General features: G+C 41.5%; 1 protein-coding gene across 1 annotated transcript in view; it reads right to left on the bottom strand.

Moving 5' to 3' along the window:
* Positions 1 to 301: 301 nt before the first annotated feature.
* inpp5d (inositol polyphosphate-5-phosphatase D) overlaps positions 302 to 27067 on the bottom strand; it is a 48027-nt gene continuing 21261 nt past the window's right edge. Inside the window, exons 3-27 of the mRNA XM_062996501.1 lie at positions 24773 to 24905; positions 22891 to 23044; positions 21414 to 21554; positions 19757 to 19847; positions 19569 to 19646; positions 18747 to 18824; positions 16444 to 16567; positions 15834 to 15940; positions 14972 to 15074; positions 14108 to 14304; positions 13066 to 13183; positions 12861 to 12957; positions 11810 to 11948; positions 10888 to 10996; positions 9928 to 10016; positions 8808 to 8889; positions 8634 to 8723; positions 7566 to 7676; positions 7390 to 7466; positions 7213 to 7300; positions 6162 to 6308; positions 3262 to 3322; positions 2921 to 3112; positions 948 to 1426; positions 302 to 438 (exon numbers count right to left, since the gene is read on the bottom strand). Of these exons, the coding sequence (XP_062852571.1) occupies positions 392 to 438; positions 948 to 1426; positions 2921 to 3112; positions 3262 to 3322; positions 6162 to 6308; positions 7213 to 7300; positions 7390 to 7466; positions 7566 to 7676; positions 8634 to 8723; positions 8808 to 8889; positions 9928 to 10016; positions 10888 to 10996; positions 11810 to 11948; positions 12861 to 12957; positions 13066 to 13183; positions 14108 to 14304; positions 14972 to 15074; positions 15834 to 15940; positions 16444 to 16567; positions 18747 to 18824; positions 19569 to 19646; positions 19757 to 19847; positions 21414 to 21554; positions 22891 to 23044; positions 24773 to 24905 (3132 nt within the window). The 3' untranslated portion in view covers positions 302 to 391. The remainder of the gene's footprint in view (positions 439 to 947; positions 1427 to 2920; positions 3113 to 3261; positions 3323 to 6161; positions 6309 to 7212; positions 7301 to 7389; positions 7467 to 7565; positions 7677 to 8633; positions 8724 to 8807; positions 8890 to 9927; positions 10017 to 10887; positions 10997 to 11809; positions 11949 to 12860; positions 12958 to 13065; positions 13184 to 14107; positions 14305 to 14971; positions 15075 to 15833; positions 15941 to 16443; positions 16568 to 18746; positions 18825 to 19568; positions 19647 to 19756; positions 19848 to 21413; positions 21555 to 22890; positions 23045 to 24772; positions 24906 to 27067) is intronic.

Below are 27067 nucleotides of genomic sequence, written 5' to 3'. Positions count from 1 at the left end.
TTGTAGAACTACAAAGTGCTTCTATATGGTAAGTGGAGCTGATAAAATGGACAGTGAGTGTAGAAACGAGGAGGTGGTTTTAATGTTACGGCATCAAGTTTTTGATAGAAGGTTTGGCTGCATTTTGTGAATGTGTTTGTGCTGCTCATGGAATAAAAGTCGTATCTTTGAGCATCATCTCACAAAGCGTTAAAAATAAACAGTATTACTGTACATTCATTCATTTTAGGTTTAAATTACGTCATGAAATAATAATAAAAAAATCATGCAAAAATCACTCTGTGGAAAGCTGTTAAACATGTAAAGTAAAAGTAAAACGCGGCCCAACTTTTATTGTACTTATTTTGAATATTGAATAGTGAAGGAAGGATTCCAGGACGTGAAGGTGGGATCATTTCAGAGGCCGACCCTTTGTAGTCTGGGTTATCTCAGACAGCACTGCAAACAAACAAACAAACAAACAAAGATTTGTTTTTAATGAAAGGACTTAGCAACCACTTAGCAACAGCCTAGCAACCACCTGGAATATCATGTGAATGACTTAAAATCACCCTAGCACAGCAAATATTTAGCAAGTACCCTGGATACCAAAGCAAACACCTTGCAACCAAATGGTTTATCAGAGCAACCAGGTATCCAATACCAAAGATACCTGGAATAACACAGCAACCACTAAGCAACACCCTAGCAACCACCTAGAATACCACAGTACTATAGCATCTATTTGGTATACCATAGCAGACATCTAGCAACACCCTAGCAACTATTTGGTATACCATAGCAGACATCTAGCAACACCCTAGCAACCACCTAGCAACACCTTGGCAACTACTTTATCGCTTCATCAAATGTATTGTGTTTTAAATGTTTAATATTTTATATTTATATACATAAAACATCACTAGACATTTATAACTGTGTTTTTGTGCTCTTTATTTATTCCCTACCTTCTTTGGGCAGTGGCTGGACTGGTCTGGGCGGCGGTCGTATCTTTCCTGGTAACTCCGAGGTCTCTCTGTAGTCTCTGGGCTTCGGCTGAGGTTCCTGCGTCTGACCCGGACGAGATTTCATGGGCAGCCGTGGCCTTCCAGACATCGCAGCTCCTCCTTCAGAGCGGGAGGGCACCACTGGCTTTTTGGTAAAGGACTGGGGGTGTAGGGTGTTGCTGCTGCCACCCATGCTGCCAGGGGGCGTTGGGGAGGTACTGTGAGGTTTGGTTTCGGAGCAGGTGAACGAGCGATTTCGGGGGCTTGGGACTGGAGGAGCACGGTCAGATTCTACCTCGGGGGGCTTGGGGAAGGCAAAAAACTCTGGGGGGGACAAGTGGTCCCTTCGGGGGGGCTCTTGCTCCTTGGCACATCGTGACTTGCCGGTTGTTCCGTACAGGGGGTTGTCGAACATCTCTGGTGGCTGCTCGTCCTCAGATCTGATAAAACAGGTCGTTTAATTCATACACAAACACACTTGGTTCATTTAATCAAGGTATAAAGCAATATCTGCTGAATACTTTAACTTCTTTAATGTAAAAAATGTTTTACTATTACCCTCATTTTACCCTATTTCTTTTAGTTTTTCATGCTCTTAATAATTCTTTTTATAGAGTAGTATACATTCTAAATTGTAGGGTATATTTTACAATATTTTCTTTTAATTTTTCATGTTCTTAATTTTTTATCTCTCTTGTTATAATTTCATGTTCTCTTAATTGTAACTAAATGTTTGCAAGAAGTCTTTCTGAGGTTTTAGATCTCAGGAATGTTTTAATGCTTTCAATTAATTTTTTTTCTTTATGTAAAGCACTTTGAATTGCCACTGTGTATGAAAGGTGCTATACAAATAAACTTGCCTTGCCTTGCCTTGCCTAAAACAAATAAAGTAAAGGCTGATAGTCTGCAACCAAAATCTGTTTTAATTTTATAATTAATCAAAAGATTAACTTGGGTTTTATTTAAAAATTAATGTTATAGTGAGATAAATCAGTATTTTACCTGTTTTAGGATCTTGCGTATATAAAAACTCACATACATATAAACATAAATTGTTTAAAATATGACCACTAAGAATCATCGTCATCCACACCACCCATATATTTATGTAGGTAAACATTTTAATCATTTTACAATCCATTTTAAATAGTTTTCAATAATTTAAAATCAGTTTTCATTTTCAATCATTTTAAATTAGTTTTAAATAATTCTTAATCATTTTTAAATCAGTTTAAAATAATTTTAAAATAATTTTCAACTGTTTTTAATAATTTTAAATCTTTTCAAATCAGTTTCAATAATTTTAAATAATTTCCAATATCTTTTAATCAGTTTAAAATAATTTTAAATAATTTTAAATCAGTTTTAAATTACTTTAAATCAGTTTTAAATTATTTTCAATCATTTTCAATCATTTTTAATCATTTTCAATCATTTTCAATCATTTTCAATTAGTTTTAAATCATTTTAATATTTAAAATAAGTTTTAAATAATTTTCAATCATTTTAAATAATTGTAAATAATTTTAAATCAGTTTAAAATAATTTCAAATCCGTTTTAAATAATTTTAAATCAGTTTTAAATTAGTTTTAAATCATTTTAATATTTAAAATGTTTTAAATCATTTTCAATCATTTTAAATCAGTTTTAAATTAAATATTGCTAATTTTACACACATTACATGTACAAAACATATAAACATATAATAAAGTCAAATTTATGTCATTTTTTCTGTAAGTGACATGTTTTGGCATCTATTACTCAGACATGTTGGTAACTTAATTGGAATTGCGTAATCCTCGCTTAATAAAAAGATAAAAGATATTTGTTTTGTGTGATTATCAGTAGTGGACTGTTGATAAGTTGATAAGAGTTAATTTTACTATAAAACTGTAGGTAATAAGTGATAAGTGAAACTCTAAGCTGTACTCACACAGGACTGGAGATCTTTGCTGGGGGGCTGGGGACAGAATGATCATACGTCTTTTTTGGAGAAACGTTGCCGATGTCTTTAACTCCTGATCGGCTGGTGTAGCTGAACCCTCTCTCGTTCAGGCCGCTGCTTTTATAACCCACATCCATGTAGTTCGGATTGGAAATGTCACTGGGCGCGGCCTTCGACGACCTGTTGGTGCATATTTTTTGCTTTAGAATAACTAGAACAGTAACACTGAGGATGTTCTGCATTCTGATTAATTTTAAAAAAGGTGATGGTTAGTTAGAATTAATAATAGTGATAATCGGGGTGGAAAAAGGAAAGAATATGAATCTGACCTGCTGCTGTGATCTGATTTTCCTTTACTGACCCCTGAATCATCACCAATCTTGATAAAATCTGAAAAAACAAGGCATTAATTAATTAGGTATAATAAATACATTAATTAAACATAAATAAAACACAACTGTTTAAAAACGTTCAGGTAACTAGTATTAAAGCAGTCATGCACTATATACACCCTGTGCAGTGGGTAACGCGTTCACCTCACAGCAATAAGAGCCTGAGTTTAAGGTCCTTTCTGTGTGCTGTTAGCATGTTCTCCCCGTGTATAAAGGGGGTGTTCCAGTTTCCGCCCACAAGTGAATGAATACATGTATGTATTATACGTTTATTACATATAAACATGGACGTCTTTGGACTGTGTGAGGAAACCCATGTGGACACGGGGAGAACATACAAACTCCACATACATACGTACACACACGCTCAAACACACACACATACATACACACACACTCAAACACACACACACATACACACACACATGCATACACAGACTCCACATACTGTACATACACACACACACACACATACATACATACACACACATACACACACACATACATACACACACATACACACACACTCAAACACACACACACACACTCAAACACACACATACATACACACACACACACACACACAAACACACACACTCAAACACAGACACACACATACGTATACATACACACACATACAGTGTATCACAAAAGTGAGTACACCCCTCACATTTCTGCAAATATTTCATTATATCTTTTCATGGGACAACACTATAGAAATAAAACTTGGATATAACTTAGAGTAGTCAGTGTACAGCTTGTATAGCAGTGTAGATTTACTGTCTTCTGAAAATAACTCAACACACAGCCATTAATGTCTAAATAGCTGGCAACATAAGTGAGTACACCCCACAGTGAACATGTCCAAATTGTGCCCAAATGTGTCATTGTCCCTCCCTGGTGTCATTTGTCAAGGTCCCAGGTGTAAATGGGGAGCAGGGCTGTTAAATTTGGTGTTTTGGGTACAATTCTCTCATACTGGCCACTGGATATTCAACATGGCACCTCATGGCAAAGAACTCTCTGAGGATGTGAGAAATAGAATTGTTGCTCTCCACAAAGATGGCCTGGGCTATAAGAAGATTGCTAACACCCTGAAACTGAGCTACAGCATGGTGGCCAAGGTCATACAGCGGTTTTCCAGGACAGGTTCCACTCGGAACAGGCTTCGCCAGGGTCGACCAAAGAAGTTGAGTCCACGTGTTCGGCGTCATATCCAGAGGTTGGCTTTAAAAAAATAGACACATGAGTGCTGCCAGCATTGCTGCAGAGGTTGAAGACGTGGGAGGTCAGCCTGTCAGTGCTCAGACCATACGCCGCACACTGCATCAACTCGGTCTGCATGGTCGTCATCCCAGAAGGAAGCTGACGCACAAGAAAGCCAGCAAACAGTTTGCTGAAGACAAGCAGTCCAAGAACATGGATTACTGGAATGCCCTGTGGTCTGACGAGACCAAGATAAACTTGTTTGGCTCAGATGGTGTCCAGCATGTGTGGCGGCGCCCTGGTGAGAAGTACCGAGACAACTGTATCTTGCTTACAGTCAAGCATGGTGGTGGTAGCATCATGGTCTTGGGCTGCATGAGTGTTGCTGGCACTGTGGAGCTGCAGTTCATTGAGGGAAACATGAATTCCAACATGTACTGTGACATTCTGAAACAGAGCATGATCCCCTCCCTTCGAAAAACTGGGCCTCATGGCAGTTTTCCAACAGGATAACGACCCCAAACACAACCTCCAAGATGACAACTGCCTTGCTGAGGAAGCTGAAGGTAAAGGTGATGGACTAAACCCAATTGAGCACCTGTGGCGCATCCTCAAGTGGAAGGTGGAGGAGTTCAAGGTGTCTAACATCCACCAGCTCCGTGATGTCATCATGGAGGAGTGGAAGAGGATTCCAGTAGCAACCTGTGCAGCTCTGGTGAATTCCATGCCCAGGAGGGTTAAGGCAGTGCTGGATAATAATGGTGGTCACACAAAATATTGACACTTTGGGCACAATTTGGACATGTTCACTGTGGGGTGTACTCACTTATGTTGCCAGCTATTTAGACATTAATGGCTGTGTGTTGAGTTATTTTCAGAAGACAGTAAATCTACACTGCTATACAAGCTGTACACTGACTACTCTAAGTTATATCCAAGTTTTATCTCTATAGTGTTGTCCCATGAAAAGATATAATAAAATATTTGCAGAAATGTGAGGGGTGTACTCACTTTTGTGATACACTGTACATACACACACTCAAAAACACACACATACATACACACACACACATACACATACACACACACACATACACACACACAAATACACATACATACACACACACTCAAACACACACACATACATACGTTCACATACACACACACATACACACACTCAAACACACACACATACACACACATACACACACATACATACACACACACACATACATACACACACACTCAAACACACACATACATACACACACATACATACACACACACATACACACACACATACACACACATATGTACACATACGTACACATACACACACACACACTCAAACACACATACATACACATGTCTCCAATTAATCTGACTGCATGTTTTTGGACTGTGGGAGGAAACCGGAGCTCCCGGAGAAAACCCACACAGACACGGGGAGAACATGCAAACTCCACACAGAAAGGACCCGGACCGCCCCGCCTGTGGATCGAACCCAGGACCTCCTTGCTGTGAGGCGACAGTGCCGCCCACTTTTATTCAAAGAACGCTTATTGAAATAACCCGGAGGTGTAGACATTCATAAACACGGTAAACGTGGTGCCGCGGGCTCGTCCACTCACCGTACAGCTTCTCTGTCTGTTTCCCCTCTGACGTGTGTAACTGGATGCCCCCCGTTAGCGTTCCCATCCAATCCCCATGGTGTGTAAGAGGGACTTCGAACTCGGTGTAGGTGCTTTCTGCACTCCGCAGATCTACACACGTCTCACCTGCACATACAGCCAAGTTTACATTAATTCATTCACACATAAAGACTACCAGGTTCATAACTACACACTGTTTAGGGATAATGAGCACTTAATGTCATTTTTTTATTATTATTATTTTGTTTGTGCATTTTCTCCTTTTTTCTCCCTTTTAGAGCGTCCAATTGCCCGATTGTGTCACGCTTCCTCTCCACCAATGCCGATCCCCGCTCTGATTGAGGAGAACGAAGCTAACCCACGCCCCCTCCGACACGTGGGCAGCAGCCGTATGCATCTTATCACCTACACTTGATGAGTGCAGTGCAGATCAGCACTGTGTACAGAGATTCACACCCTGAGAGCACTCTTTTCTCATCTCTGTGCAGGTGCCATCAATCAGCTAGCAGAGGTCGTAATTGCATTAGTTGTGAGAGAGAGAGACCCCATCCGGCTTAGTCCCGCCCATATCTGAACAACAAGCCAATCGTTGTTCATCTGGCCGCTCAGCCTTAGCCGGTAGGCAGAGCCGAGATTCGATACGATGTATTCCAGATCCCAGCTCTGGTTCCAGCGTGTGTTTTTACCGCTGTGCCACCTGAGCGGCCACCTTAATGGCATTAAAGTGCTTATACCCAGTATACAGCCCGCCTGTTTACCACTGTTCCTTGCTTGGAGCACTTTTGATAGATACTGACCACTGCAGAGCTGCAGTTTTGGAGACGCTCTCACCCGGTCGTCACAATCACAATTTGGCCCTCAGATCCTCACGCTCACCCATTTTTCCTGCTTCTAACATCAACTCTGAGGATAAAATGTCACTCGCTGCCTAATATATCCCCCCCACTAACAGGTGCCGTGATAAAGAGATAATCAGTGTTATTCACTTAATGTTATGCCTATGCCTGGTAAAGTTGGTTCCAAAACCTACCGTATGATTCGTCACTATCGGTGGATGTGATGCTAATCATAATATGCTGATCCAGTAAATATTCAGGGTCTGAAATGATGGGTGTGAGCTATAAAGAAGAAACAAAAGACTTTAGGAAGGTTTCTTACTGTAAAATACACAATTTGTTAAATTCTTATAACATTTTTAGCAGGTTACCTCGACATGAGCTGCAAATCGAACTTTTATCAAATCCTCTGTGTTCACTTGACTGATTTCAGGATTCTTAACAAATTCTGCGAATAAATATTAACAAAAATTAAATTTAAACATCTCAACAACCAAAACGACAATAAGATGAGTTACTTTACTAAGTAAAACAAGCGTGATCTTACTTTCCAAGCAGCTGGAGTGGTACTCGATGAAGAATTTGGTCTTGGCTTTAGTCTTCAGTGTAGCCACACAGTTCATGAACTTGATCGCACCCTGGCTTTCTTTAGTCGGATCTGAGGGAAACAAAATCATTCATTACTCATTAATCTGCAGGAATTAAATGCACATCCTGTCAAAAAGTGAAATAAGAAGATAAGAAGTACTAAGTAGTGATGTTTGTAGTAGGTAGCTAAATGTAGTATATGGTTTAATGCTGAATGAATTGATTGGTAAGGTTCACCAGCTTCACACATTTACATGCAATAAAGTTAATCACAGAAAATCGTTATTGCTTTTTTGCTTTTCAAGGTAGCTGACCCTCTCTGGTCAGGGTCTCCCATTCTAAAGAAGATTTTAACTGGAGTTCACCTGGAGGAAAGGACCCGAGCGCCCCACCTGGCGATCGAACCCAGGCTCTTCTTGCTATGAGGGTTTATAATGAGTTAAAATTTGTAGACACGGTGGGTAGCACTGTCGCCTCACAGCAAGAAGGTCCTGGGTTCGATCGCCAGGTGGGGCGCTCGGGTCCTTTCAGTGCGGAGTTGGTATGTTCTCCCTGTGTCTGCGTGGGTTTCCTCCGGGAGCACAGTCCATATACATGCAGTCAGGTTAATTGGAGACACTGAATTGCCCTATAGGTGAGTGTGTGTGTGTGTGTGTGTGTGCCCTGTGATGGACTGGCGCCCCGTCCAGGGTGTTACTGTGTGCCTTGCGCCCACTGAAAAGCTGGCATAGGCTCCAGCACCCCCCTCCACGACCCTTATTGGATAAGCAGTTAAGAAAGTCAGTGAGTGTATTATTGTATTATTATTGTATTGTATGGGCAAGTTGTAGCATAGTGGTTAAGGTACTAGACTAGTAATCAGAGGGTCGCTGGTTCAAGCCCCACCACTGCCAGGTTGCTGCTGTTGGGCCCCTGAGCAAGGCCCTTAACCCTCAATTGCTCGGACAGTAACTGTAACTGTACTGTAAGTCGCTTTGGATAAAGGCGTAAATGTATTAAATTCTATGTCAGCGGTTATTAAACGTACCGTTCTTTGAGACATACTGTGATGTCACTCCAACGTCAAACGTGGCAAACACGGGGGAGTGGTCGCTCGTCATGATGTCATTGGTACATCCTGAAACATATTGTAGATACTTGTTAAAGGTCTCGAAAGGTGAAACACTGTAAACCCTGTACATTAGAAAATCCTTCGACTCACCGTAAGAGTGGCACGACACGTGGACCTGCGGGTAGGACTTACGGAGCACGCGGTCGCACCACGAGGGCAGGTTGTATTTAGTCTGGTGAAACACAGAGAATACGGAGTCAGGATGAGCGCCCCCTACGTGTACCCTATATAGCTTATCTTTACCAGGTGGTCAGGGTTGCAGCAGGCCCAGTTCCACAGGGAAACACTGGGTGCAGGGTAGGAACACTCTGTACAGGGCTTCAACTACTTAACCAATCAGGTCTGTGTAGAACCCGGTCGCGGTGGTGGTGGGCGAGGGCAAATGACCCAGGTCCATCAATCCAGCATTAAAATCAACCACTGCTTCATCCTGGTCAGGGTCGCAGTGGGTACGATTCACTGTGCAAAAGTGAATTCACACTTAGGGAAATTTATAGTATCTCCAGTTAACCAGACTGCAAGTCTTTGTACTCTGGAAGAAAACCCACATGGACACGGGGAGAACATGCAAATTATACACAGAAAGGGAATCGCACCCTTGCCCTTCTTGCTGTGAAGCCACAGTGCTACCCGCTGTGCCAACATGATGGCCCATTTTTGTCACCTAGTACTTGTACTGCAGGAATAAGAAATTATAGTAGTAATGAAGTGTTCATTTAATTAATCATATACCACCAATTTATCCTGGTCAGGGTCGCAGTGGGTGCAATTCACATTTACATTTTCAGCATTTAGCAGACGCTTTTATCCAAAGCGACTTACACAATGAGCTGAACACGATGAGCAATTGAGGATTAAGGGCCTTGCTCAGGGACCCAACAGTGGCAACTTGGTGGTGGCGGGGCTTGAACCGGCAACCTTCTGTTTACTAGTCCAGTACCTTAACCACTGAGCTATTCACGGGACAAAAAGCCGGAAACACCCTGGACAGGTCACTAGTCCATCATAGGGCAAACACACACTTGTGGGGGTTTGGGAACTCATGCAAATTCCAGAAAGGACCCGGAGCGCTCCACTTGGGAATCAAACCCAGGACCTTTTAGCTGTGATGTGACAGTGTTAACTCCTGTCCCCCCCCCCCCCCCCCCCCCCCCCCCCAGAATATAATATAATTCTATTATAATTTTGTAGTATTATAATAAGACTGTACCCCTGTCGCTTTGGCTTTGGTGTAGACGTATCGCTCACGCGTGTCTCTCTCGAAGCGATATGTTGGGGCGAACATGATCTCTTCCTCCTCTGTAAACAACAGAAAACAGAGAGCTGTTAGTGTGTGAATCTGAGCTGAATCTGCATCAGTGTGGAATAAGCGTCAGATCCAGGGTTACAGCTCCACATGTATCTGTGTTTATCTGGATTTTCCTCCCTGTTTCACTTTTAAACTTGTGTTACAGCTCCAGCTTCTGAGAAATGGTGAGAATCAGAATCAGCTTCTCCCAGAGTCTAAAACGCTTCTGGTTGAAAATAAAGCTTAACGTGGTTTAATGTAGTAAAAGAAGGAGACAGGAGCACTAAACTTCTCTTCATTATTACTGCTCATAAGTTCCTCCACTAATCACATTCCTCACTCGCTGTTTTACTACAATAAGTCACGCTAAGTTTTGGGCACCGCCGTCACACTTCATAGGAAATAACGGCAAGAAGCATCAGGAAACAATAAAGAAGTAAAACTAAAGTGCAGCGTTTATTGTATTTTTATTGATTTTTAACTGTTTGTAATTGTATTTCAGTGTGTTTATATTATATTTGTGTTATTTTCAGTGTTTAAATGTCAAAAACAACCTCATTATTTTACATGAGACTAAAATATCTGCAGCTCCATGGACCATGGATGCATTAACAGGTTTCCCAAACATCCTTATGGGAAAAAATAGCTTGAAACTCGACGTCTTTAAAACTCGATGCCACTCCTAGAACCGACTGATGTCTAGTTTCAAGGTACCGGTGTATTATAAATACAGTAGTAGTCACGCACTGATCTCCATTATCCCCATCTCTGTGCGGCACCATTAATCAGCCAGCAGAGGTCGTAACTGCAGCACTGGTTAGAATGTTATATAAATATGGTGAAGATAGTACAGGGTTGCAGGACGGAACTCTAAACACTGACCGTAGTACAGGAAGACCTTCTTGTCCTTCCTCTCCATGTTCAGCTGGTCTCTGCCCAACAGTTCCTGATACTGCTGCTGTTTGATCTTCATCACGATGTTCTCAGCTTCCTGGAAAATAAAAAGTGAAACAGCGATTAAACCCCAGCGTCTCTTCCTGTGTGCTGATGGTGGGAGCCGCCGCGTTTAAGCTCTCGCCGCTGAACAGAGGAACCGATCGCTCGGCCAACGCAGAAGCACAGAAACGGATGTGTTCGCATCCCTTACGCAACTGGAGAGTAACAACGAGAGTTTATTATAAACCAGAGGGAACGAGGTGGTTTTGTTTTGATCGTGTTTTATTATTAATATATAATCGGCTGAAGATCCACATTTGCTACTGATATTATTTCTTATTGTCGTATTATAGTGGTTGAATGGGTGCTGGGTAGCCTAGCACCTTTGCTTATGATAAATATCACTCACGTTTGGTTAGCCTGAGTCTAAAATTACCGGCTCGGTAATATTTAAATACATTTAAATCAATCAATCAATACAATTTTACAGGATAGTGTACATTCTACACCGATCAGCCATAACATTAAAACCACCTCACTGTCCATTTTATCAGCTCCACTTACCATATAGAAGCACTTTGTAGTTCTACAATTAGAGGAATTAGAGCTTCCTCCGGGAGCTCCAGTTTCCTCCCACAGTCTAAAAACATGCAGTCGGGTTAATTGGAGACACTGAATTGCCCTATAGGTGAATGGGTGTGTGTGTGTGTCTGCCCTGCGATGGACTGGCACCCCACCCTAGGTGTTACTGTGTGCCTTGCACCCATTGAAAAGCTGGGATAGGCTTCAGCTCCCCCCCAGCGACCCTGATTGGATAAGCAGTTACGAAAGTGAGTGAGTGACTGACTGAGAACATGAATGTTTTTACCTCCGGTGGAAGTTCAATTCGGTAGTTCAGGTCCCCTAGCCAGAAGAGGTGTGTGAAGCGATGAGTTATGTCGAAAAGATTCAGTTTCTTATCTCCGAGGTTCAGGAAGCGCAGGATGCTGACGTAGTTCTGGTTCCGTCTAGCAAAAGCAAAGGGGTCAGTACGCTGAATCAGTGCTATTTCCATCCCTGGGTCATTATATGTATAAATGTAGATGAAAATTAACTTTAAAATGCATTTTTATTTGAGCAAAGTGTCCTGCACATACATCTAACTTCAAATTTAGGATCCATCATTTAAAACGTTCATAAAAACTCCCTATAAGACTGAAAAAATCCACACTCTCTAAAATTACACTTATATACTGTATAAATATAAGAGTAAAATCTGTCAGAAATCCTTTTTCCCTGCATCGTTCGGTGACTCCAGATCCCGTCTGTGTTTTTAATCTTTATTTACCATCAGAAATGTAGAATAATGTGGTTAAAATCCATGTTTTACTAAGTCCTGTTACCCTCACAGATTCATCCTTCTGATTATAAACATGTGGAAATATTCTCATCGATCAACAGAAATGTTTATTATCTGTATCTACTGAAGCTCACGGGAAGAGCATTAGTAGGTTCTCCCTTTTTTCCGCTGTATGTTTGATAATATTGTAACACAGACTGAGTAGATTCGTCTCCACGTTTCATTCCTGTTACCTTCATTTCCTAGTTATTTTAAAAAGAACATTTTGTGATAAATCACCAGACTGTGCTCAGCTTTCTTGTGCTTTAGCATGTTCTCCATGCTGCTCTATTTCATCTATGTACTAATTCCAGGTTAAAAACTCAGTCCTGTTACTGTCAGTCCTGTTACTCATGTACACTCATCTTCCACTTAAAAACCTTCTAAAAATTAAACAAAGGAGTCTGAGATTCGAGCAGTTCAGAGTGTGTGTCACTAGATTTAGTGTTGAACAAAGATAAAAAATAAAATTAACATTGTTAACAGCTATCGGATTCGTATCTGACTTGTTTCGCTTTTATAATCTAGCCATGATGTTTACCTGATCTTCTTTTCGCTCCCTGAGGTCAGGTGACTGTTCACGAACCCAAACGAGGTGCTGTTAAACATAAACGAAACCCCCACGGCTCCCTTATTTCCTAAAAACATACAAAAAAAGTTTCATAAAGATCACTTAAAGGTTTCTGACCAGTGTGTGTAATATGTTCTGTTATTTTGAAGCTGAACGTTGATGGAAATGAGCTGACCTAGAGCGTTCGCTATTCCAGTCTTCACACTGTCACAGAAGATGTGGGAGATGCGGTTCTCGTGCTCCGGCTTGGCGAGGACGATGATTCTGATGTTCCACAACGTCTGGGTGGCAATCTAATGAAAAACAAGAATATACACTATATGGAGCAAAAGTATTTGGACACCTTACCATAAGCTTGCTGGACGTCCCATTTAAAAAACAAATGCTGTAAAAACAGAGCGACGTCTATGTGGATCTTTTCAGCTAGAACAACAGCCACTTTTCTGACACCACTTCTCACAAAACTTTAAAATATGTCTGTAGGAATTTGTACGCATTCAAGCACTATATTTATGTATGAGTTATAAAAACAAGCTGAAATGTGGACTCATCTGACCACAGCACTTGTTTCTACTGTCTTTGTGTAACTGACTTTCAGGTTACATTTCTTATGCAGCGGTGGACTGCGTTAAATGACAACTGTATTCAGAACTACTCCCAAGCCCATTTGGCTGTATTTATCACAGAGCCAAGATATTTTCTCATTTAGAGTTTATGCACATTTCATAGCACTTTCTGGCTTGGCCGTTTGTCTCTGTCCTCCGCAACATCTACCAGCTCCTCCGCTGGGATTCCCAGAAGTTTCCAGCCCAGCCGGTAAACATAATCCCTCCAGTGGGTCCTGGGTCTACCCACAGGTCTCCTCCCAGTAGGCTTCTTTTTTCACGTGAAGAAGCAGCGGTTCTACTCCGAGCTCCTCTGGTGTTCTAGGGGCGGTTCATTGTTTATCTCATACAAATTCTTTATGCATTACAAAACTGAACTGATTTTCGTATTTCATTTACATTTACTATGTCGGCATCAGAGGAAATAAAGTCACCAATAATAAAACTTTATACAATAACTTTGTGACTTGTGTTTCATTTGGGTCTTTTTCAAATATATGTAATATATTTAAAGTATATTTAAAGTATTTTATCATTTTTTGTGTATATTTTCACAGAACAGCTTGCAGAATTGTTTATTTTTGGAAGTATTCAGCCCGAGCCCTGCCATACCGGTTTAAATCTGATGTTGGTGATGTCTCGGAGGGTTCCTCGTACTGTATCTATCCACTCTCTCTCTCCCAGCGGGTCCTCCTGCGTTCCTATCACGTAGATGTCGTGGGGGATCTGACTGGCCGTGTCGTCGCGGGTCTTGCCCTGACCCTTGGACTGAAACCATGATGTGATGTTGGGCGGTGGGCTGGCATTTCCTGCGCACAGAGAAGCAGATTACACTAAATGACACTCATAAATGAAATGTTAGAATAAATAGAAGCTACGAGACACAGCACAGCTACATTAATAGTTGAATGTAAACCTAGAACATCCAGTTCTGGTTGTTAGTTTTCCAAGCTCAGTTACCCGAGTCGTGTTTTTAGCTGCTTTACTTCGACATCTTGGACGTTTTGACTAAGCAATTGCTAACTGAATTGCCGTAGGATTGCTAGGACGCCTCATAGTGAGAGAGCGGCATTTAGCAGACGCTTTTATCCAAAGCGACTTACAATCATGACTGAATACAGTTTGAGCAATTGAGGGTTAAGAGCCTTGCTCAAGGGCCCAACAATGGCAACTTGGCGGTAGTGGGGCTTGAACCAGCAACCTTATGATTACTAGTTCAGTACCTTAACCACTGAGCTAACACTGTCCAGTAGCTTGGCACAACCCTCCTATTTATATCCGGGCTTGGGACCTGCACTAAGAGCGCACTGACAAGTGCACCACCCAATAGCTAGGCTGTTTCGGACATCCATTCTTAGACACTAACCAAACATGTGCATGCAGGTGCCTGACCGGCTAATAGCACCACCACTGAATGTAGCGCCAAGAACCATGTACCAATCATATTAATCGTATTGTTGTTAATGCCAGACTCACCCATGTTCCACGTGCCAACGAAGATGCTGATCATGTCCGGCTCAGGTTTGTCTGTGTGTTTATTCTTCATCTGCTGAAGTAACTGACAGAATCCTTCCCGCTTCTGATCATTCAGAAACACACACACACACACACACACACACACACACATCAGCGCATCAGCTAGAAGGTCTTGGGTTCAATTACCAGGTGAAGAGGTCAGAGTCATTTTTGTGTGGGGTTTGCATGTTCTCCCCATGTCTATGTTTCCTCCGGGTGCTCCGGTTTCCTCCCACAAATCCAAAGACATACAGTCAGGATAATTAGAGATATGAAAATTGACTTGTGTATGTGTGTGTGTGTTTTCTGTCTTTTGCTCAATGAATCAGACCCACCGTGACCCTGACCAGGATAAAGCGGTGGTAAAACAGACAATGAATGAATAGTAAAAATGAAAAAAAAATCTGTCAGTGCTTTTTAATTATATTTTTAAAAATTAAAGTAACATTCCTCCAGGTAAACAAATAAAAATCTAAAACAGTGTTATTATTATATTATTATTGTTATTATTATAATAATTATTACTGTTATTATTATTATTATTATAGTTATTATTATTGTAAATATGATCATTACTGTTATTATTATTATTATTATTATTATTACTTTTATAATTATTGTTATTATTATTATTGTTATTGATATTATTGTTATTATTATGATTATTACTGTTATTATTATTATTATTATAATTATTATGATTATTATTATTATTATTACTGTCATTACTGTTATTATTATTATTATTATTATTAATAATAATAATAATTATTATTATATGTGTTTTAGCAGTAAAATATTCATATATGTTGTGCAGCTTCACCTTTGTGTCATTAAAGACAAATTCTTTGCGCTGCGTCTTTTCTCTCTCGGTCTCCACCACTAATTCCAGCTTGGTGTGCATCTTCTGGGACTTTATCAACTGCAAAACTGCATGAGAGAAAAAAAATGATTAATAATTATGATTGAATTGGTCAATAAATGTGGCTGAGTGAAGTTACTCCCCCAAATACTCTTCAGCAACTGATTTGCATTTTACCCTAAATGTTAAAAGAAATCTGCACATTTCTGTACATAATGATTTACAAGCGTAAAATTTTTAGTCGGGGTGGCACAGTGGTGCAATGGGTAGCGCTGTCACATCACATTAAGAAGGTCCTGGGTTCGATTCCCCAGCCAGAGCATTGGAGTTTGCATGTTCTCTCTGTGTCCGCTCTGGTTTCCTTCCACAGTCCGAAGACAGGCAGTCAGGTTAACTGGAGCTACTAGATATTTCTATAAGTGTGTGTGTGTGTGTTTGCCCTGTGATGGACTGGCAACCTGTCTGGGGTGTTTCCTGCCTTTCGCCCAAATAATCTGACCCACTGTGACCCTGACCAGGATAAAGCAGCGGTAAAACAGACCACAAATAAATACAAATACAAGAAGTTTACTTTTATTGTGGACGAAGTATTTATCCTCGGGTCCGTCTTTGGTTTTCTTGAAGTAAACCTTCCCACTCTCCACATCCACCTTCAGAAACATTTTGGTTGAGATGCCAAGGGTATCTGATTTCACCTGTCAGCAAACAGAACAAAAACACATCAAATAATTTACATCAGCAGCCGTTTTAACGAGATTCCGCATATAAACAGAGGCAGATTGTTAGCAGTGTCACAATATCCTCCACACAGGCAAACGTGACTGACTGATTTGCATGTGGCTTTGAAATGAAAGCCTCTACTGATGGAACACGCTCACATTTTCACTGCGGAACACGATGAGCACCATGAGATACCCGGTTGGTCCTGCAATGTGTGTAACTTAAATAATACAGGACCAATAATACTCCGACACGTGCGCGGTAGCCGATCTTTTCACCTGCACGAGGCGCATTCGTATGCGGATCAGCTTTGTGTACGGAGAGCCATGCCCTGAGCCAGCAGAGGTCGTAATTGCATCAGTTATGAGGTCCTTATCTGGCTCCCACCCCATATGAACAACAAGCCAATCGTTGTTCATGTAGCCGCCCGAGCCCAGCCGGATGGCAGAGCTGAGTGGCCCACGCATTCAGCAGAAACATTTTTATTAAAAATTAAAATACAATTATGAATTAATACAATCTGAGCAACTGAGGGTTAAGGGCCTTGCTCAGGGACCCAACAGTGGCAACTTGGTGGTGGTGGTGGGGTTTGAAACAGTAACCTTCTGATTACTAGTCCAGTATCCTACACACTTAGCTACCTCTGTACAACTTGGCAATGGTGGGGCTTGAACCAGCAACCTGATGATAACGAGTCCAGTATCTTAACCACTGAGCTACCATTGACTTCAATTTTATATGTGCAATGCCAATCACAGAGGGCCAAAATTAAAAACCAGGACTGTGTTTCGAGGGCCAAATGGGGTCAGTATTTATTCAACGGAACATTGGATAAAGAGCAAAAGGAAAATACGAATTTCTATTTATTAAGAATTTCAAAAACAAACGTCATCACTTTTCTACACAGTCGCCTTCCGATGCATTTTTTTAGCATCGTACCAACTTTTTAATGCCATCAGTAGGGATGTAACGATGCACCACAAGACAGTTAAAAATCGGTGCACATGTGCCACGATTCGAATCGGTAATTCATGTAAGATGAATCAATATTCACTTTAAACAGCAGAGGGCGCTGGCGCTATTCACCTCGCCTGGTTGAATTCCAAAATGAAATTCATTCATACTCATTCATATTCAGAGTTGTTCGGAATTTTCCAACCAAATGTATTTATGTGAGGATACTTTCTTTATTTATATTATTCATTTATTTATTTAATGTTGGATTTGTTTTAAAATTTCATTTCAGTTTTTTTTTCACAAAAAGGGAAATGTGCAGCATCGTTTTGCACAGTTTGTACCTACCTCAGAAATACAAGGACGTTCAGTATTTAGATAAATAAAAGATATTTTATTTTTTAAAGAGAGATAATAAAAAAAAACGGTCATAATTTGTCTTCAATTTCATTTTGTTTACAAAATCTGAAAAAAATCGTGAACCAGGTATCTTGAATCGCATCACATCGTGGGTAGAGTGTATCGCTACATCCCTAGACGTCAGCAAAAACTGTTTTTGGTTGAGCTCGAAGCCACTGATGTATCGCTGCTTTCACAGCATCATCACTTGAAAATCTTCTTCCCCTTAGAGCTTCTTTGAGCGTCCAAAAATGTGGAAATCAGATGGAGCTAAATCCGGACTATAAGCGTCTCTCAGACATGAGCAATTACTACTCCTCCCTCAAGCCATCACCGTTTATAACCAAAATATAAAAGATCCCTCGTTGATTATTGCCACACCGGATCCACAAACAAGGCAAACTGGTTTATGGCTAATGTATGTAATGTATGTAATGTATGTAATGTATGTAATGTATGTAAATAGATACTCGGCCTCCCACCCGTCTTGAAAGCCCTCGTTTTCATCATTCACCGTTCATTTTGCCATTTCTTTTAGAAGCCTTATTTAAATATAATTAAAAGTGATGACCGTAATTGACCTCTAATCTTCTGACCTCGGGTGAATGTGCAGTAGATTGGGGGAAATGTGCAGCTGTGCTTGCAGGTCTTGGCGTGCTCGCTGTTGCGGTGCATTATACTGTACACTGCCGGGCTGGATATAAATGTACCTCAGGCCGGATGTGAGTTTAACATCTCTGCTCTGGGCATAATATGCAAAACCTGTAGTATTAATGTTTGCAAAATAATGTGGCTTCTTACCTCAAAGATCACGGGTGGTATGAGTGACTTTCTGTGGCCGCCGTCATATCCAACAGCCTCGAATAATGTATTCTTAGCCTGTCAAACAATAAACACCATAGTAAAACTGTATTAGACTCACAAAGTAAGCCTTATTTTACAGTCCCATAAGTTTTAGGTATTAATCAGGTAAGTGTGAGGTACAAACTCCAAAGCATGAGGTAATTACGTATTGGAACTTGGAACCTGTGAGACATTTCAGACAGACCATCATGATAGTACCAGTACCAACAGCTATTTCCAGCATGAAAGGAAGCTTTATTGGCACGGCAAATATGAGCTTTGTTTCAGGCGTGCTTTGTTTAAGACAAGTTCCGCCCGCTGTTCCAGCTACAATAATATCTTTCTGCAGAGCCATGTGGGCGTGTTTCCAACTCTGGCCTGTTTACATATTTCTCTTACAAGTTTTGTTTTCCTAATAGAACACACGCAGATATGAATGTGTCTCGGTTTGAGAACACGCTCTTGTAGTAGTACCTCAGGCTTTTGTTTTACAATAAAAACAAAGCATTATTAAATACTGATCATTGCTGCAGAAGGAACTGGCAATCTTGATCGTCTGACTGAAAATATTTAGAGGAGAAACGTTTTGCCTTGTGTGGTGAAATTATTGATTATTTAACTTCACGTTATTGAATGGGGTTTATTGGATCATGACATAACAATATTTAAACAATGCTGTCTTATATTTCCTAGAAATCTGTAGAAATGTACATTATTTTAGAGTTAAATACACACAGATTTGAGATGTACACACACAAAAGGGAAGAAATGACACAATACCTTGTCTTCTATAGAATTCAGAAGCTTGGTCAGTTGCTCAAGTCTCAAAGCCACAGACTGGCTCGAATCGACAGACAGCTAAAGTAAAAGCACATTTACACCATTATAACTATTAAAAACGACTTTTATTTAATGTTTAGTTCTATTATAAGTAAGAAAAGAAGCATTTGCTGAGCAGTCACACCTACCTGTCCTTTAAGCCTCCCGGCTCCGGGTGACTGAGGCTGATCCACGACTTTCTGCAGAGCTTCCAGAGTCGGGAGAGTGTGAGAGATCTCGCTACACAACGAGACACAACGTACAAAATAGTTAGAAAAGACTAGTTAAGGTACTGGACTAGTAATCAGAAGGTTGCTGGCTCAAGCCCCACCACTGCCAGGTTGTCACTGTTGGGTCCTTGAGCAAGGCCCTTAACCCTTAATTGCTTAGACAGTATACTGTCACAGTACTGCTTTAGATAAAAGAGTCTGATAAATGCTGAAAATGTAAATCAAACAAATGGGTTTGTATGTAAGGACTCTCTGCTATAGATGTTGCTACGTGGCCATGATATAGAAGTGACCATCTGTTTAATTTTAAGAATACAGAGGTACCCTGAAACTAGACATCAGTCGGTTCTGGGAGCGGCGTCAAGTTTTAAAGACGTTGAGTTTTAAGCTATTTTTCCCCATAAGGATGTTTGTGAAACCTGTTAATGCGTCCATGGTCCCGTGGAGCTGCAGATATTTTAGTCTCATGTAAAATAATGAGGTTGTTTTTGACACTTAAACACTGAAAATAACACAAATATAATATAAACACACTGAAATACAATTACTAACAGTTACACATCAATAAAAATAAATATAAAAGCTGCACTTTAATTTGACTTCTTTATTGTTTCCTGATGCTTCTTAATGGTGGAGATGCTCGATCTTGGAATACCGTATTCCCTTCAGCACCGGCGCATTCACATAAGAAGTGACAAAACCACTTTTGTGCCGCTGTGCCGTTATTTCCTATGAAGTGTGACGGCGGTGCACAAAACTTAGCGTGACGTACTGTAGTAAAACAGCGAGTGAGGAATGTGATTAGTGGAGGAACTTATGAGCAGTAATAATGAAGAGAAGTTTAGTGCTCCTGTCTCCTTCTTTTACTACATTAAACCACGTTAAGCTTTATTTTCAACCAGAAACGTTTTAGACTCTGGGAGAAGCTGATTCTGATTCTCACCATTTCTCAGAAGCTGGAGCTGTAACACAAGTTTAAAAGTGAAACAGGGAGGAGAATCCAGATAAACACAGATACATGTGGAGCTGTAACCCTGGATCTGACGCTTATTCCACACTGATGCAGATTCAGCTCAGATTCACACGCTGAGAGGTTTTCCGCTTAAGCCAAGAATTTAGGGGACGTTGAGTTACAAGGTACCGCTGTATATATATTCTGTAATTAATAGTGAGTATTTTAAGCAAAGCATCAAAGCATCACATACTGTAGATGTGTTTACATTCAATTTTGATTACATGTGTGTTTATTCTTTAAATAAAGAGCTGGTATTGGTATTTATATTATTCATTTACAATTAGACATAACATCTACAAACTAGTTAGAGATGTTGCTATGTGGTCATGGTACAGTAGTGACCACCACAAATGTCCAGATATCAAAAAACACAAACAATTTTGAGATAGTATTTTAAGCAAAGCATCTACAAACTCTACAGTATTATAAATGTTGCTACATGGTTATGGTGTCCAGATATCAAAAATAACAAACAATTTTAACAAATTCACTTTCTGACGCTGGATTGCTGCTTGAGCATTATGGTGGTGATATACTGGTGGTGAGAGGTTAAACCTTTACCTGTTGAGGTTCTTGCAGATGGTCTTGAGAAGTTTCTTCAGGTTGGGAAGAGCGGGGTTCCCGTTCTGCACCTGCTCGGCGTCCAGCGTCACGGCCGAGCAGAAATACTCCTGAATTGCAGTTTGATGCTCTTCAGACAGGCTACAAATCAAAGAGCTCAGTTAAGTGATGAACAGTCACCGGTTCAAGCCCCACCACTTCCAGGTTGCCACTGTTGGGCCCTTAAGCAAGGCCCTTAACCCTCAATTGTTTAGACTGTATACTGTCACAGTACTGTGAGTCAGTTTGGATAAAAGCGTCCGCTAAAGGCCGAAAATGTAAACGTAACGTGTCGGATGGGATGATTTTTCTCAATCGGCATGACTGACAGGCTTAAGACAAACCAGAGAGAATGGTAATGCACGGGGTGGGAAGTGAATATGTCCAAATAATTCATAAAGATGGTTAAGACATAACACTACTGTACTATATTTGTTTATTCATTGACCTTTGGTGGTCACTCTTCATTGGTGGATGGGTTAGAGAGGGACTGATGAAATGCACAGTCATTACAGTCGATTACAGTCAGTACATGTATACCTAAAAGTGCTTCTACACAGTAGTATACAGTAGTATGTGTGATTAAGCCGTGGAACCGTGGTTTGTATTTAATGATTTAACGTTTTTCATTCGTGCAGGGTTCAAGTGCCTCACGTTTACTGTTAATCTGCACTATGAGGCGTCCTAGCGATCCTACAGCAATTCAGTTAGCAATCGCTCAGTCAAAACGTCCAAGATGTCGAAGTAAAGCAGCTAAAAACACGACTCGGGTAACTAACAACCAATTTTCTCCTTTTTTCTCCCTTTTAGAGCGTCCAATTGCCCGATTGCGTGCACGCTTCCTCTCCACCAATGCCGATCCCCGCTCTGATTGAGGAGAACGAAGCTAACCCACGCCCTCTCCGACACGTGGGCAGCAGCCGTATGCATCATATCACCTACACTTTGATGAGTGTGGTGCAGCTCAGCACTGTGTACGGAGAGACACACCCTGAGAGCACTCTTTTCTCATCTCTGTGCAGGTGCCATCAATCAGCCAGCAGAGGTCGTAATTTCATTAGTTATGGGAGAGAGACCCCATCCGGCTTAGTCCCGCCCATATCAGAACAACAGGCCAATCGTTGTTCATGTGGCTGCTTAGCCTTAGCCGGTAGGCAGAGCTGAGACCTTATACGATGTATTCGAGATCCAGCTCTGGTTCCAACGTGTGTTTTTACCGCTGCGCCACCTGAGCAGCCTGAGCGGTATTTGAGCCAGAACATGAAGATTTACACCATCGCTGGATGTTCTAGGTTTACATTCAACTATTAAGGTAGCTGTGCTGTATGTTGTAGCTTCTATTTATTCTATCATTTTATTTAGTACGGCCCTACAATTGATTCAGTAAGTGGGTCACATGTTAAGTCATAAATCATGTGTAATATTAATAATTCTGTACTTGGACATGTCGAGGAGCTGCAGACGCTGGAGGTAAGTATCTGAGATGGACGGACGGCTCGGCTCCACCGCCCTGGCCGGCTCGTCGTGGGATTCTCTGCCCTCGTTGGGTGTGAAGTTTCTGGGTGGAAGCTGTGGAGGTAAACTGTGGAACTCTGTGGAAACATCATCAACATCATTAACACCACAACCATGTAACATTCAAGATTCAAGAGTTTTATTGTCACATGCACAGTAGAAACAGCTACACTGTACAATGAAATAAAATTTATATATATATATACAATATATATACTGTATATACACACACCAATCAGGCATAACATTAAAACCACCTCCTTGTTCCTACACTCACTGTCCATTTTATCAGCTCCACTTACCATATAGAAGCACTTTGTAGTTCTACAATTACTGACTGTAGTCCATCTGTTTCTCTGCATGCAGGTATTATTTAGGTGGTGGATGATTCTCAGCACTGCAGTGACACTGACATGGTGGTGGTGTGTTAGTGTGTGTTGTGCTGGTATGAGTGGATCAGACACAGCAGTGCTGCTGGAGTTTTTAAACACTGCGTCCACTCACTGTCCACTCTATTAGACACTCCTACCTAGTCGGTCCACCTTGTAGATGTAAAGTCAGAGACGATCGCTCATCTATTGCTGCTGTTTGAGTCGGTCATCTTCTAGACCTTCATCAGTGGTCACAGGACGCTGCCCACGGGGCGCTGTTGGCTGGATATATTTGGTTGGTGGACGATTCTCAGTCCAGTAGTGACAGTGAGGCGTTTAAAAACTCCAGCAGCGCTGCTGTGTCTGATCCACTCATACCAGCACAACACACACTAACACACCACCACCATGTCAGTGTCACTGCAGTGCTGAGAATCATCCACCACCTAAATAATACCTGCTCTGTGGTGGTCCTGTGGGGGTCCTGACCATTGAAGAACATGTAGAGAAACAGATGGACTACAGTCAGTAATTGTAGAACTACAAAGTGCTTCTATATGGTAAGTGGAGCTGATAAAATGGAAACAAGGAGGTGGTTTTAATGTTATGGCTGATCAGTGTACATGGTGGCCAATTATTGTCATGCTAGATGGCCTAGTGCACAGTGGGTTTTCTCACAGCACAAAGGGCCTGGGTTCAATTCCCCGGTCATGTGACTAGGGTGTGTTTGCCCTGTGATGGACAGGCGACCTATCCTGCCTTTTCTGTTCCCATTTCTTGTCTTTCACCCAGTGAATCAGACCCACTGTGACCCTGACCAGGATAAAGTGATGGTTAAACAGACAATGAGTGAATGAATAATGAATATTTTTACTATGGTTAAGCATGGAGGGAGAGGGGTAACGGTGAGGGGAACTGCAAATTTTGACTAGTAAAAGCTTAATGTTTTGTCATTTTTATGCATCCCTATTTACCCGTGCTTGGGACTTGCACCAAGAGTGCACCAATATGTGCGCCCCCAGTGCCTAGAATGTGCCTGTCTTTTTATACTGTACTGTAACATGCTTTTTCTTTTAAAGAAATGATATAAATATAAACGTTATGCTTACAGCTTTTATTAATAGGTCATCTGGCGTACCTGCAAGGGTGTTTTCTATACCGACCCTAATACTCAGACCACAGTTTGATCTACAAAGATTTTTTGGTCTTTATATCTAGGTTGGGCTAAACATATCTTATCTAACAACATTTCTGATGGACAACTGAGCTTAAAAACAGAAGAAAAAAAAAACACAGAAAGTCACACATTCACACGTTTCTGAAGTTTGTTTGTGGTCGTTTGTAGAAACACGGCGTGAAGAGACTTCGTAGTGAGTGTACAAACTCCCAGTTTACTGTTCAAAAACCATTACAGTACACGGTATACATTCCTACCTTCATCCTCCACCTCCTCCACCTTCTGTACAGGATACTGCAGGTGTGTTACTAAACCCATGTTCTCTGTATAGTAAGTTTCCACCAGCTCGGGGAGAACCGAGAAGAAGCGAATGGGAACGCCTTCAGATGCCTGCACACAGCACAGACATTCAGGTGTATCAGAGCGCATACAGTACACCAGGGGTTCTCATACTTTTGTGGTTTGAGATGTACTATTTCAGTCCACAGGTCATCGTGATCTACTGTTTAAGTTTGTCCTCAAATGAGCTTCAGTTCCTGTATTGATATTCAGCTCTACAGGGTGAGCGACTGAATAATCACACTGACCTTATTCTAATGATTTACACTGAATGGTGTCGGTCAGGTTTATGTATCTGGACAGGAGCTGCTGATACTGATTCTCAAGCAGCTTCCAAGTGTTTATCATTAAGTGTGGAGCGATATTTACGGCATATGCGGCACATTTTCTTATGTTTGGATATTTCACCTCAGCCAGCAAGTTCCAAAACTGTCCAGCAGAGGCTCTGGACTTCATATGAATGTCAGATTGAGGGTTAAAATTTCTCCCTCAGCTTCTTCCACGTATGAATGAAACAGCGTCTCTGCTGCGTTCTCGCCTGAATCGAAGCGTTTTTGGTTTCTTTGTGCTCAGTTGCACCCTCACCTTCACTAGGTAAAATGCAAAAATGGCCCAAACTGGCTACTGATGAATGAAAACGTTCTGTATTCGCAGTGCTTTAGGTGGGCTGAGGAGTAGCTGTGTGAACAGGCCGCAAATGAAAGAAACAGTGGCCACATTTCATGTCGATCACGTTGACCTGTTTGAATGAGATGCGATCTACCAGCGTGCACTGTGTCATCGACTGCTAGATCTCGATCAGCGTATCGGGCATTCCTGCAGTACACACATATAATGCACACATTACAACGCATATAAAACGATCGGCTGGTCCGAGAGAGGGAGGGCTGTGGGGATTCATCATAGCTGCTGCAGTTACGACCTCTGCTGGCTGAGCGATGGTGCTGCACAGAGACGGGGGATAACGGAGATCGGTGCATGAATCTCAGTGCACGATACAGATCTCCATATGAACCCGCCTGATGCAGGCAAACAAGTGGTCGGTACTGGACACTTGTCTGAGGGGGCGTGTGTTGGTCACGGCTCTCCTCGGTCATGAAATCAGGGAATTGTATACGATTGGAAGGAAAATTGGAAAAAAAACTTTTGGACACATGTTAATCTACATAATAGCATAATAAAGAAATAAATATAAAGATTATATACAGGCACAATATAAAGAACAGGTTATAATAATGCAGGTGCTTCATTTATTTAGTGTAATGTGAAAAAATATTTCCCCTCTCGTCTCTTTTATTGCAGATTTATTTTTAAATGATCCCAGATCATTAGACGGATGTAAACAAAGTAAGTGGTTTTTATTTCTATTTTTTTTTTTTTCAGGCTTCCGCTGCTGGTGGATCCCTGATTTCAGTCGAGGTGGTGGGTATATTGCTGCTCACGCCTCTTTGACCCGCTTGCAGCCCTTAGTGGAACCCTTTTTCACCCATGCATTCTGAACAGTTGCCTCCCTATCTCCCTATTCACAGCGTTTGAAGACCCCACCCACATAGTCCGGTCATCCTGCCCGAGCAGAAACGTGTCTGCTGCAGGAACTGCCAATTATGCCCACTGGATGGCACCCAGCCGACCGGTGGCAACGCGAGTGTCGAACTGAGGAGCTCAGAATCTCAGCACTGGTGTGCTAGCGGAATATCCCGCTGCACCACCTGGGCACTGTGTTTTATTTTTACACTGAAATTAGGCAATTCAACCACTGTATAATACAGCTATATCACTGGTTCAGATTGCTCTGCTACTGGTTGCTACTAGGCAAGCTGTAGCCTAGTGGTTAAGGTATTGGACTAGTAATCAGAAAGTCGTTGGTTCAAACCCCACCACTGCCAGGTTGCCACTGTTGGGCTCTTCAGCAAGGCCCTTAACCCTCAACTGCTCAGACTGTAAACTGTAACTGTAATGTAAGTCGCTTTGGATAAAGGCGTCCACTAAATGCTGAAAATGTAAATGTATGGGCGCCCCCTAGCGGGCACGATCAACAGTGCAGACAGTGCAGCAGACAAAGTCGTCCACTAGTCTGCTGGGTGGGAAAAGATGGGACTACAAAGTGGGCGGGGTCTTCGGCGACCGAGGTGCCTGTACAGAAGTGGAAGAATGTAGAGATCAGCGCAAGACCAGCCTCACACGCCAATCCACCGAAGTACGGGCAAATAACG

The sequence above is a fragment of the Trichomycterus rosablanca genome, chromosome 6 (assembly GCF_030014385.1).
Source record: "Trichomycterus rosablanca isolate fTriRos1 chromosome 6, fTriRos1.hap1, whole genome shotgun sequence".
NCBI lineage: Eukaryota > Metazoa > Chordata > Actinopteri > Siluriformes > Trichomycteridae > Trichomycterus > Trichomycterus rosablanca.
The sequence above is the reverse complement of the archived record's forward strand: the minus strand, read 5'-3'. Positions and strand labels throughout refer to the sequence as shown.